This window comes from Macaca fascicularis, chromosome 1 (genome assembly GCF_037993035.2).
Source record: "Macaca fascicularis isolate 582-1 chromosome 1, T2T-MFA8v1.1".
NCBI classification, from domain to species: Eukaryota; Metazoa; Chordata; class Mammalia; order Primates; family Cercopithecidae; genus Macaca; species Macaca fascicularis.
The window spans coordinates 117,411,975-117,424,008 of NC_088375.1; the positions used below are offsets into that span (position 1 = coordinate 117,411,975).

A 12,034-nucleotide genomic window follows, 5' to 3' on the forward strand; every position below is an offset into this window, starting at 1 on the left:
AAGTTAGGAGGAAAGAAGGCTGGATAGAAAGAAGTTTCTAGGCAAGCAGACACTATGTGCCAAGGCCTACAGACAAGTCGGCAGCAGCTGTGCTTAGCACAATGCCTGGGCACACAATAAGTATGCAAGTAAGTTTCTGTTTTGTTTTTAATTTAGTTTAATGTTATTAATTTAAATTTGAAATTTAAATTAAATGTTAGGCAGGAATGGGTTCACAACTAGGTAGAGGATTGCTAACGACCAGCTCTGACTGTGTCACCACTGTGACATGAGTGGAACCCTCCCGGTTCGCTAAGAAGCATGCAATGATGGCTCATTTCCTAGAGCAGAGCATTAACTGTGCATTTACAAAGTGCAAGTACCTTCTACAGGCCTGGAAGAGTGCCAGTCATTGGGTAATGTTAGTGACTGGGACACGAACCCAGCCCTTGAATAACTCCACAACATGAAGTTGGTCCCTGGACAGGACACAAAAGACAGAGAGAACACAAATGAGGCCAACAGGAGAGTGAATGGCGGAGGCCAGCCAAGGGCATGCAGCTGTTCCAGGGTCCCACAGGGAGTTGGGTTCTCGGTATTCACTCCTGCCCAGGCCTGCTGCCGCCAGCGGCCTAGGGAAGAGGATTGTTTTTCTATTACAGGGGTTGCTACCTTCTGGACTGATTTGGCCCCAGACTGCATCATGAGTCAGAAAAACCACTCTGTTCCAGTCACGACATCGTCACAGAACTTTGGTGTTTCCTCAACGGCAAAGAGGAACAATATCTAACTTCTCTCTTTCCTGAGAGGACTCCTGTAAGGTCATGGGAATTCCGTGAAAGAGCAGAAGGCCTTCTGTAAACAACAGGATCCTAGCCCTCACCTTTCCACCTGGTGGGAACTTCAACACTGATCCCATCAAATCCGTTTCTTCTCTTATCATCAGTGAAAATCTGCAGTGCTTTTGCAGGATTCAAAGAGATCAGAAGGTGCTAAAGTTCCTGCTGGAATCCAGTCACAATCCCTCATGCTGAAGATATGAAAGGATAACAGAGACCAATATCAAGCTCCTCACACAACTTCAATTTAAATTAAACTTCCTTTAATGAAATAAAAAACAAATGGTGCATTGCATAATATTTGTGGTCACAGTATAAAACAATACAATTAGTTCATATAACATTGGATATGGACAAAAATACACAAGATCCTTTCTTTGTCTACGGAAAATTCTGCAGATCCTTATGTGCCACACTTAAAAAGAAAGTCAACGTTTTTTCTTCTAGGGATCTGCACACGTATTTATCACTGAGAATTTGGTCAAACAGTGGAGGAGAACTTACCCAAATCCCAGTTCCCTTCTTCCTCTGTTGTCATCGGTGAAGCTAAAAAAAAGTTTTCTGAAAGTAGCAAGTTGTGTAGTATTGCTTATTATTCCTGCCAAAAAGGCTCAGTCTTTGGCTCACAGATGTCAGTGACAAAATCATGGCTGCAGGCAGTCTGCAAAGCAAGAAGCAAGGGCCACCGGGGAAACAGACGAAGGTCTGGGCAGGAGGGGCCTCCTCTACCAAGATCTCAGGGAGCCCCTCAGATGGTGGGGGTGAGGTGGGGAAAGACACTCAAATACATACATTTTTAAATTAAAATTTAGCCCAGTTGGTGAGTCAGAGTTCTACTGTCCCATGAAAAATCTGAAAAGTTGTTAAAAAGTTGATTTGCATTTTTCTTTTTTTTCAAAGTGAAAGGTGTATGTAAACATCATAAAGTAAACAAAGTACAGGAATTTCGAGGCTTCTATCTGAACATAGCTTAGGCTCTTTCTGGGGCTATTTTTATGATTAGGAAAAAAAAAACCCAAACTTTTATAAAGTTCCTTTTTGTTAAGAAGTGCAATTCCACCCGTGAGACGCGGCTGGGTCCCTCTTTCATTCACACCAGTGCTGCTGGTAGGAACCTCTTCTAGAAGAGCACTTGTCGCAGGGGTTGGGGGGGGAGCCCTATTTGGTACAACAAAAGAGTGCATCTCACCACATTAAAAATACACATTCCTGGCAAATTTATATCCCTAGAAGGAACTAGGTCCTTGATACAATGCCCTGGGATTTCTTGCCCCTTCCTCCCAGCCCCCAGGTGACATGAAGCTTGGGTAGCCCAATGGACACGGGGCAGGTGGGTGGAGGTCAATGCCTTAACAACTCCAGCCCTGAACTGCAGCATCAGTATGAAAGGAAAAGGTACAGTGTGTAAGCACCTGTCACATTTACCACCGAGTGTCTGCTGTGACTCAGTCCATGGTTTTACACACACCCGGTCATGTCCAAAGCTAAGCACCCTTTCTTCCTACTAAGAAGGGCCTGTGCCAATAAAATCCTGAATCTCCCTTTAATAGATGCAAGGGCTGAAAGGGCACTGGCTGTTACTAATACAGCACCTGTTTATATATTTGTTCTGTCTTTAATTCTCACCTGTACAATCACCTACAAGCTGCCTCTTCTGAAATAGCAGTTAGGATATAACATGCAGAAAATACCCAAATCTAGTGCCAACAAGGCCTCACCCTCTTCCTCTAGTCACTCAGGCCCTGGTGGGGTATACCTGTTGCCCGTCTTCCCACCACAAGCCCGGGCCAAGGAAAGGCTACTGTCAATGCAGAATCTAATGTTTCTATCCCGTGCAGGGTCCCCTTGGCGGGGGAAAACTCAATGGGAATCTGCCTCCAGGGCGACTGGGCATTGGGAAGCAGGGGGAAAAGGTGAGCCAGGAGGAGCGCAGCTCCCGGCCCACGGTGACAAAGAGCTGCACATGAATGGCCATCATTTTGTATTAGTTTATTGCTCAAAACAAATGAATCTTTTTTTCCCCTTTGGAAGAGAGAGCAGTGTTAGATCCTTCAGAGCCAGGATGAAAGCAGAGGATTGCAATTAGGGCATGAGTCACCAGCAAGCCTCAGAAAACTCCTCTGGGATGCTTCCGAAAGGCCAGTGCTGTACGGGGGGCGAGACGCTTCAGGGAGCAGGAGGCTCCGAGGGGAGAGCTTTTAAAGCAGCAGCAGAAGCCTGGGATGTGGAAGATCTCTTTCTGTCTACTCTCCTATTCCTGATGGGAGCAGTCGGGCAAAGCAGACCGCTCTTGACTCTGCTCTACAGGCCGTTCACATGACAGCAAATTGCTAGGTTTCCTTCGTGTCCCTATTAGGAAAGCAAACATACCACAAAGTATACCCTTTCTCGCTAACCCCCTGCAGTGGACCTTCAAAAGACCTGATGGACTGAAAAGGTCATAGAAAATACATGGTGCTTCTAGGTAATTTCTGATTCCTTGAAGTCAGTCAGTCTCACAAGTAGCAATATGCCTTCAGGTTAAGGAGCCCAAGCAGCGTGTGAAGGACATGGCGTATCTGTGGGTCCCCCTGCAAGTCTCTTGGTGACCAAGGCCTTTGCCTCCCACAATGGGCAAGACAGAGGAGTAGTGGTGGCTTCTTTAGTCTAATTTGCACCTGGCACCACTCTGACCCTCCCGGCTCCAGCTACATAAAAAATAACTTCGCGGGATCCCTCTTCTGCTCTTCCTGGGGTCCCCTGAGGCACAGTGGCCTCACAACTACTGGAGCAGGTGTCTGTTCCTTTCCTTATCCCCAATCTCCCCTTCCTTGCAGCCCCCTTCTTACTGCCCTGGACAGAGGTGGCTGTGTATTTTTCTTCATATTCATTCTTAAGGCTAAGGTGGCAAGATAAGGTGCTCAGTGGAGAGCCAAATTCTAGATTCCAGGGCCGCCATTTCAGCGCTCTCACAGAAAACAAATACAAAAGAAATGGACAAGGGGCAGAGAAGCAAAAAAAAAAAAAAAAAAAAAAAAAAAAAAAGCATTTGGGCTCGATAAGAAGTTATATACTCCAAGTTTGGATTTCAAATGTAGTCTAAACCCCTGAAAATAGGGGGTGGGGTAGGGTCGTAAAAGCCACAAATTAGCCTTCAGCACAGGTCTGTGTTGTCTGTCAGCCCGGTAGAGGGTGGCGCTCAGCAGCCCTCTGAGCACAAGCCTCCAACGCGGAAGCTGGCTCTCAGGCGGGCAGGCACATTCTCACTGAAGATAAAGAACTCTGCATGCCATCACCCCTTCCTCACCACAACCCCGCGAAACAAAAGCTATAAACACACACAAGTCAGAGGATCTATAAACCAGTGGGAGAAAAATAATTAGATGAAGGTTAACCATTAAAAAGCTGCAGTTGGGAAAACACACACTCGATTGTTACATCAGAAAGTGCCGTGGGAAGAAGAGCCGTGTGCTGGTAAACATGTCCGCGCTCAGAACTTGACATGCAGAAAAGAGAGAGCGCCAAGTCCCACCTGAGATTAGAGAGGACTGGTTTTTAGTGTAACACACTTTGTTTTAAAATCTCACTGTCCTCTTCTTGCCCCAATCGCTCCTAGAACGTCCCTCTGTCACTCCCCTCCCGGGCCAGCCTAGTCCATCTCCATCGACATGAGCCTGCGGCGCTCGCGCCGTGTCTCCTGAACCTCCTTCTTACAACACCAGTGGGAGCTGCAGTACCCGATGAGACAGGACAGGAGTCCGATGACCGTGGACAGACCGACGCCGATCAGCAAGGGATACTTGAAGGCGTTCAGCACTGGGAGGGAGAGATCAAAGGGGAAGCCGGTCAGTGCTGCGAGGGAGGCTGCTTTGGGGGCACCCTCACCTCCCTTCCCCACTGGAGCAGGATCTCCCCTAGAGATAAGGTCTCATTCCTCCTGCATCTAGCACCTAGCACACGACTGAAGACAGGAGAAGCTCAGCCTTATCTGTCACAAAAATGAGCAAATGTCTTCCCACCCAGCTCTGTGGGGAGAATAAAAACCATAAAGAAGATTTCACTCGATGCCTTTGAATGTCAACTTGCTTTTCAGGGTTTTGGCAAAAGATTGATTTTTAAAAGTCAGTATAAGGGCATCGCACATTCAGCAGCAGATGCATCCTTAAAAAAACTGCATAAATCAATCCTATGCATCAAATAACTGAAGTGTACTAAGGGAGCTATTTTAAGTAACACTATAGTAAATTATCTAGCAAAGTGAATAATTACTCCCTTGTTTGTTAAATCTGGGTTTTTATACGGAGTTACTTCAAGCAAGGAATTCCTAAGATACAAAATATGGTACAGATGACTTAAGTGTCAGAAATGCACAAACACCATTTAGATTCCACCCTTGAAATCCCACCTTCCCTTCCCATAAGTACCCATGCTCCTTGGGTGGATGCTGCCACTGGGCCAGGTGCCTTATGTTTGCTAAGGTTTAATTTTCAAAATAGCCCCATAAGACTATTAGCTCATTTTGCGGAGAAAATGGATCAGAAAGGCTAAGTAGTCTGTGGAAGAGCAAGGGCTCTAATTTCCATCTGACCAATCACTAGGTTTCTACTCAAAAGCTTTCTATTCATCCTTGGAGGCCCCTGGACTTCAATTCTCTTTATGGAGTTATTTCAACTAACATGTACTTTCTGAAATTTTCCACAAAGGAGACATGTTTGTTGTAAACCAAGGAACAACTGTCCCCATTCTGGGATGCTCAGGGAACAAAGCTCTGACTGTCTAGTTAGGTCGACCCTGGTGTTTGTTGTGGTCCAGTGAGGCTGGGAGCTCATCCTCCCATCTTGGGGCTCTGTGAAGTACCCGCTCTGTGCCAGTGACTGCGAGAGGAGTCTCTCTCTCTTTTTTTTTTTTTTTTTTTTGATGCGGAGTATTGCACTGTCGCCTGGGCTGGAGTGCAATGGTGCGATCTCGGCTCACTGCAACTTCCGCCTCCTGGGTTCAAGCAATTCTCCTGCTTCAGCCTCCTGAGTAGCTGGGATTACAGGCACCCACCACCACACCAAGGCTAATTTTTTTTTTTTTTGTATTTTTAGTAGAGATGGGGTTTCACTATGTGGGCCAGGCTGGTCTCAAACTCCTGACCTCATGATCTTGCCCGCCTCAGCCTCCCAGAGTACCGGGGTGACAGGCGTGAGCCACTGCGCCCAGCCGTGAGCCTCTCTTCTTTAAGAAGCAAAACCAGTGGTAGTGAGAGTAGCAGATCCCTAAGCTACAGCTCCCCTGTCGACCTGAACCCTCTCTCTCAAGGCTGCTCTCTGCCTGTGCCTGGCAGAATCCGTGCCAACCCTCGGACACAATAAAGCGAGTTTCTGTAAATGTATAGAAGAGGCAACGCCTTGAAAATTTTTCTAGTAAGTCTTGAAAATCATTTCTCAATGGTGCCACCAGCACATAATAGCACAGCTGGGGAAACAGCAAGGGCTGCTGGGGCTCCTTCTGGGTGCAGACTCAGGCCAGGTCTAGAAAGAAAGCAGGACGTGCTACGGCACATTCCTCAAACTGTGGCCACCTGGGTTCTGTCAGCTACAGCCTGGCACAGAAAGAAGACATTCCCAAACACTGAGAAATTTGGGTGACATTCTTACCATCCATTTTCACAGTTATAAAAACAGGCTTGGAGTGGATCTCTGCCTCCTTCTGCCAGGAACCTGTTGGTGACTTCACCCATGGAGTCACGGAACAGTAGTAGTTGCCAAAGTCCTGGTCCTCGGAGCCATGCACTTGCAGCAAGAATTCCAGCACACTCACGCGCTCCAGGCTGAGGTCGCTCTTCCAGTCCCTCCGGGAGGTGGTCACGATGCCCTTCCGATCCAGGGAAGACAGGAGCACAGGAGCCTTGTCCAGGCCAAAGGAGTGCACCGCAAACCAGGACACATCAAAGGCCATGTCATCTGTGGATTACCAAGCCAAAACCCTGGGGTCAGTGCAATGGGCAGAAGTCACACGTATGGCCACCATCCATGTATGCGGCCCTTACTCCGTACGGCAAGCACAGCACTACATGCCTTCGGTCTCACTGAATCCTCACAGCAGCCCTATGAGGAAGGCACTATCATACTTTTATCCTGTCATTACTGCCAGACTATATACCTGCTCAAGGTCATGTAGCCAGCAGGTAGCAGAGTATGCAGCTTAACCCAGGGAGTACAGCTCCAGAGCCCAGCTTCTTAACCACTGCACTGCTGCCACCCAGACTCAGGGGCCACAGGAAGAAGAGTCAGGGTCAAAAACTCTCCCACAGAGAACACTGATCTGAAAACTGGTATGCGGGGACACTGCAGGCTCTGTCTCCCAAAGAAAGCCAGCTCCTTTGACATTTCAGGCAGAAGAACCCAAGACTGGAAGGACACTAAAGTCATATGGAACAAAATGTACATAAAATGAATCGCACCAAATTTAGAGCTGTAAACAGTTTAGGTTTTATTGTACACTACGGTTTTTCTTTCCTTGCAGAAGTGCTTAAGTTCAAAACAAGAGGAAAAAAAATGTCAAGCTGAGAAAATGGAACACAGTTTAACAGTCCCAGAGAGTAATGCTGAATCGTAAAGTACTCTGCAAAATTAAGGTTCTAACAGCCTCAAATAAATTAATATGGGCATAAGAGAAAGAAGACTTTGGCACAAGTGGTAATTCTCATGGAATGTGAAAACAGAACACACATCATAAGCCCTTGACCTCTTCCCTTGACTGGTACCAACCATTATCAGCTGTGTCGGCTCTGAGATTCATCCAGCAACAAAAGACAACAGCCACAACACTGTTTTCTCTTAAATCCACTTGAGAAAGGATTTTGTATAAATGTCAAATAACAATTTTTGCTGAACAAGAGATAACATTTATTCATTTAGTAAAAACACACTGATAGCCTCAAAAAGCACATTATAAGGCAAATAAATTATGTTCAGATGCTTACATATTAAAAAAGTAAGCAGAACTAAAAGCAAGAATTTCTATGAAATTATCCAAATGATAATTCCTTTTTAGCTCACTCTAAACATGTAATATCTTCTCTTTTTCTCCCATTGACCTACTGTGGCACTTGAGCATAACTTTTTTTGTTGTTGTTCCCAGTATCTCTCCAAGGAAACCACCACCTCCCTGGGGGCAGAGGGCGTGCCATAAACAGCCTGAGGCTCTCACAGTGCCAAGGGCAGAGTGGACACCCGCATCACTCTCTTGTCTTCAATGAAAACTCTTAACTCAGTGCTGCTGTCACCTGCAGGTGCTGGGTGGTTGCTGAAGGCAAAAAGCCAAACCAGGTTCCCAGACTTTAAGCCCTGGTCCCCACTGTGCCTTACGGTATGGGAGCCAGGCTCCAGGGCCAGGCTGCCTGGGCTAGCATCCCAGCACCAGCACTAATGAACCATGTGACCTGGGCGAGTTCCCCAAGTTCACTGAGACTTAGTATCCACATCTGCAAAATGAGAATGACAGCACCCAGGGTTAAATTAACTACATTTATTAAAATGCTTAGAACAGCACCTGGAACACACTAAGTGCTCGATAAAAGTTGGTCACCATGAACATTACCTCCACAGTACAACACACATGCTCCTACACACAGACCTGCTAAGGGGAAGGGCATTACCAGCTGCAGCAAATGCCGTTGGTGGCCGGTCCACACCAGCTGGCAGGCTGAGCCTCTGGCTGCTGCAGGTGCTGGCTGTTAAAACTCACACACCCGTACCCTTTCCTCTCCAGAGGCCGGGCTTAGGCTGACAGAAGCCACCACCTGGAGGTGGTGAAACACTCTCACTCCTTGGCCACTCAGCCTGTGGACAATGACTGACTCGTGAAGGGACAGAAAAGCCCAGTCCCCTTCCCTCTGGTGGGCCTACTCTGCAGTACACTCATGCTCCAGAGCTCCCCGTGGGGAGGTGGACTTGCTCCGAGTTCATGCCTCGACCTCAGCCTTCTTCTCCAGCTCTATCTCAAGTCCCTGCCTCCCTCAGTGTGTTTTCCTGAGAGCACTCCCTCAATCCACCACTCACATGCTTGTCTGTCTTTGCTTGGGGAGAACCTGACCTAAGATACCGCCTCAGAAGGGCCACAGTCCGCTGTCCCCACCCCGGCTCGGCACAGAGCACCTTGGGCCACAAATCACTTATGCAACGTGTCCTTCACAAAAGAGCATTCCCTCACAGCCCACAGCATGTGTGAGGAAAAACTAAATTACAACTTGTGTTTAATAATTCAGAATCTTCCACCCACACAGTCCAAGAGTGCAAACTTCTGCAAAATTGTAATCTGAAAGATAACAGCTACCTATAGCTTTTGCAATTAATTACATTGGAGGAAAAGACTTTTACATTAAGGGCACAACTGGTGACCTATTAATTTACTGAGAAAGAGCATTTAAAGGATTTATTTTTGTATGTATCATAAATGAGCTTTAAGGGCAAACATGGTATTACATTTTTCCAACTTTTGAAAAGGATTTTCCTCCCTTTTCCCTGGTAGTCTCTTCTACTTTTAGCTTCATTTTCTCTTCTGAATCCTGCTTTCTGTCCTCAATCTTCCCCATCTCAGGTATAGGAGTGGCTTCTCATTCCTCTTCCCCGGTGAATGGAGCTGACCAACTCCATGGATGCAGATGGGATTGTTTCTTTTCCTTTTCTAACATCTCCCACAAACTCTCCTTCTGTTTCCTACCTCTAAAGATCAACCATGTCCAGCTTCCCTACTACAGCCAATTTTGGTATCAGTCAACTAGTCCAGGGGTCAGTAAACTGCAGCCTGCAGGCCAAGTCCAGCCCACCACCTGTTTTTGTAAATAAAGTTTCACTGAACACAGCTATGCCCATTTGCTTACACTATTATCTACGGCTTCTTTCACACTACAATGACAGTGTTGAATAGTTGCCACAGAGGCCATCTGGCCCACAGAGCCAACATATTTCCTACCCAGGTCCTTTATAGAAAATATTTGCTGAACTGAACATTCAACTGGGAGTCCTGCAGAAGCCAGATGTCCACCTGGATGGTGGCGGCATCCAGGTCTCTGCTTCCAGATGCTAGTGTTACCCAGTCCCCTGCTCAGGGGCTCACTGGATTCACTGCAGGCCACCACCCTTTGCTTAGAGCTTGCCCCTTCACACAGAATGGAAGGCTAATTTTAGTTTCTTCCCCAGGGCCACACTTCCAGCAGTCTCCACATAGAAACCTGTGACCTTTGTAGAGTTTGGCCTTTTCAAGGTGCAGATTTCTGCCGGCAGTCATGGCTCTACTTGTGATGGGGTGGGTCAATACAGAGTGTTGTGGGTCAAAACATGCAGGAGAAAAGGGAAGCCCATAGGGAATTAGGTTCTTCATGAGTTCTTTAGGAAAAGGCAGAGGTGGGTACAGTCCTGCTCAGTAACAGAGATCCCTGAGTGTATTTAATGTTCTTTCAAGCCTTAAGGGTGGAAGAGTGAGAGAGGGACATCAACTGGTCACTGAATGGGGCTAAGCAGAAAAGGAGTAAGACTGATGCATCCCACAACTCTTAGGCAGCCTGTCAGCGATGCTAATATTTCCTGCAAAGAAAAGATGTATAATGATTTCCTAAGAATTCTAACTACAATAGCACCCTCTGGTCACCAGCTACTCCTTTGCTCTGTAAGTCTTCATAGCATTAATTGCTATGATATTATAGAGCACTTTATTTCTTGCCCATGTCCTCATCTAGGTTGCCATGCTCCATAAGGACAGACTTCGGGCATTTTGTTCACTCCTCTATTCCCAGTATCTAGAGCAGCACCTGTATACCAAAGGAACTCAATAAATATCTGAATGAATAAATGAATGAAAGACGCAAGAGAAGGAGCTAGACTCTGCCAATGGGTTTTGAATCAGCTTGAAACAGGCCTGGAAGTGACCCACCAACTGTCTTGACAGCTCAGATTCAAATGTCTGGATGCATTCCTACACCATCTAGCAGATAGATGCATCCACTCAACAAGTATTTATTAAACACTTAATGAGTACAAAGTACTGAGCCAGGCAGTTAGGGGATAAATAGATAATCCTACCCCTAACCTACATCTGTGTAACACAGTGCGGACGATATGAGAAACATTGACAGAAAGCAACATGGTGAAGGGGTGAGAATGAGTGAGGTACCTGGATCCAGTGCTGCTCCCTCGACAGTGATGATACAGAACAATTTGATCAGATCTCCCCGGATGACTGATGGTGTGTCCGAATGCACAGAAGCATTAAATATAGGACCTGGAAAAAAAGTAATGCCAGCCTCATTATTCTCTTTCATGCTTTTGTCAAATTCCATTCTTTGCACTCTAAGGGGCATCAAAATGTGGTTCTCGTCCCTGGGAACTGGTCTAGAAACTCACAAAATAGGTGTTCCAAGGTTGCCTCTCTTCTATTCAGAGAGACATGGGCATTAGGCACATCCAAGTGAGCTTCATCTTAAGATTACAACCAAAATAGAACTCTTCTGAAAGAATTACTTTTGCTCTGGCTTTTCTTTCTGATGGCCACAGTGACCTCATTCGAAAGCTACCCTCCACCCTGGAACAGCCTGGGCTGGTTCTTGTTCAACATAGTTCACTTCTAGGCCAGGGTGGCTCAGGGATCAGAGGAACAGGGACTGAAGCAAGAATGCTTTTGGTCCCAGTGGAGTGAGTGGCCTCACGGCACTGTGCTAGGTGCTGGGGAAGGGGGCCTTGTTACCAAGAGGCTGAAATCTGGTAAGGAGACAGACATGCCAACAATGATGTTTCTATGAGGTATGGTGGGAGAACTCAAGGCACAGCTCCAGCCTGCCAGGGAAAATGGAGGCAGCCTGGATATGCCTTTTTCCTTTTTTTTTTTTTTTTTTTTTTTTGAGATAGAGTCTTGCTCTGTCACCCAGGCTGGAGTGCAGTAGTGTGATCTTGGCTCACTGCAACCTCCACTTCCTGGGTTCAAGTGATTCTCCTGCTTCAGCCTCCTGGGTAGCTGGGATTACAGGCATATGCTACTACGCTCTGTGGATTTTTGTATTTTTAGTAGACACAGGGTTTCACCATGTTGGCCAGCCTGGTCTCGAACCCCTGACCTCAAGTGATCTGCCCACCTCCCAAAGTGCTAAGATTACAGGTGGATATGCCTTTAAAAGACTACTCAGGTTGGGGAGGCTGTGTGTTGTAGGAGAGCTGGAAGTATATGGAAACTTTCAGTATTTTTTGCTCAAAAGCTGG

General features: G+C 46.6%; 1 protein-coding gene across 1 annotated transcript in view; it reads right to left on the reverse strand.

Moving 5' to 3' along the window:
• Positions 1-1,064: 1,064 nt before the first annotated feature.
• Positions 1,065-12,034, reverse strand: part of PTGFRN (prostaglandin F2 receptor inhibitor) — a 78,136-nt gene continuing 67,166 nt past the window's right edge. The window contains exons 7-9 of the mRNA XM_005542200.4: positions 10,956-11,063; positions 6,440-6,745; positions 1,065-4,613 (exon numbers count right to left, since the gene is read on the reverse strand). Coding sequence (XP_005542257.3) covers positions 4,447-4,613; positions 6,440-6,745; positions 10,956-11,063 — 581 coding nt within the window. The 3' untranslated portion in view covers positions 1,065-4,446. The remainder of the gene's footprint in view (positions 4,614-6,439; positions 6,746-10,955; positions 11,064-12,034) is intronic.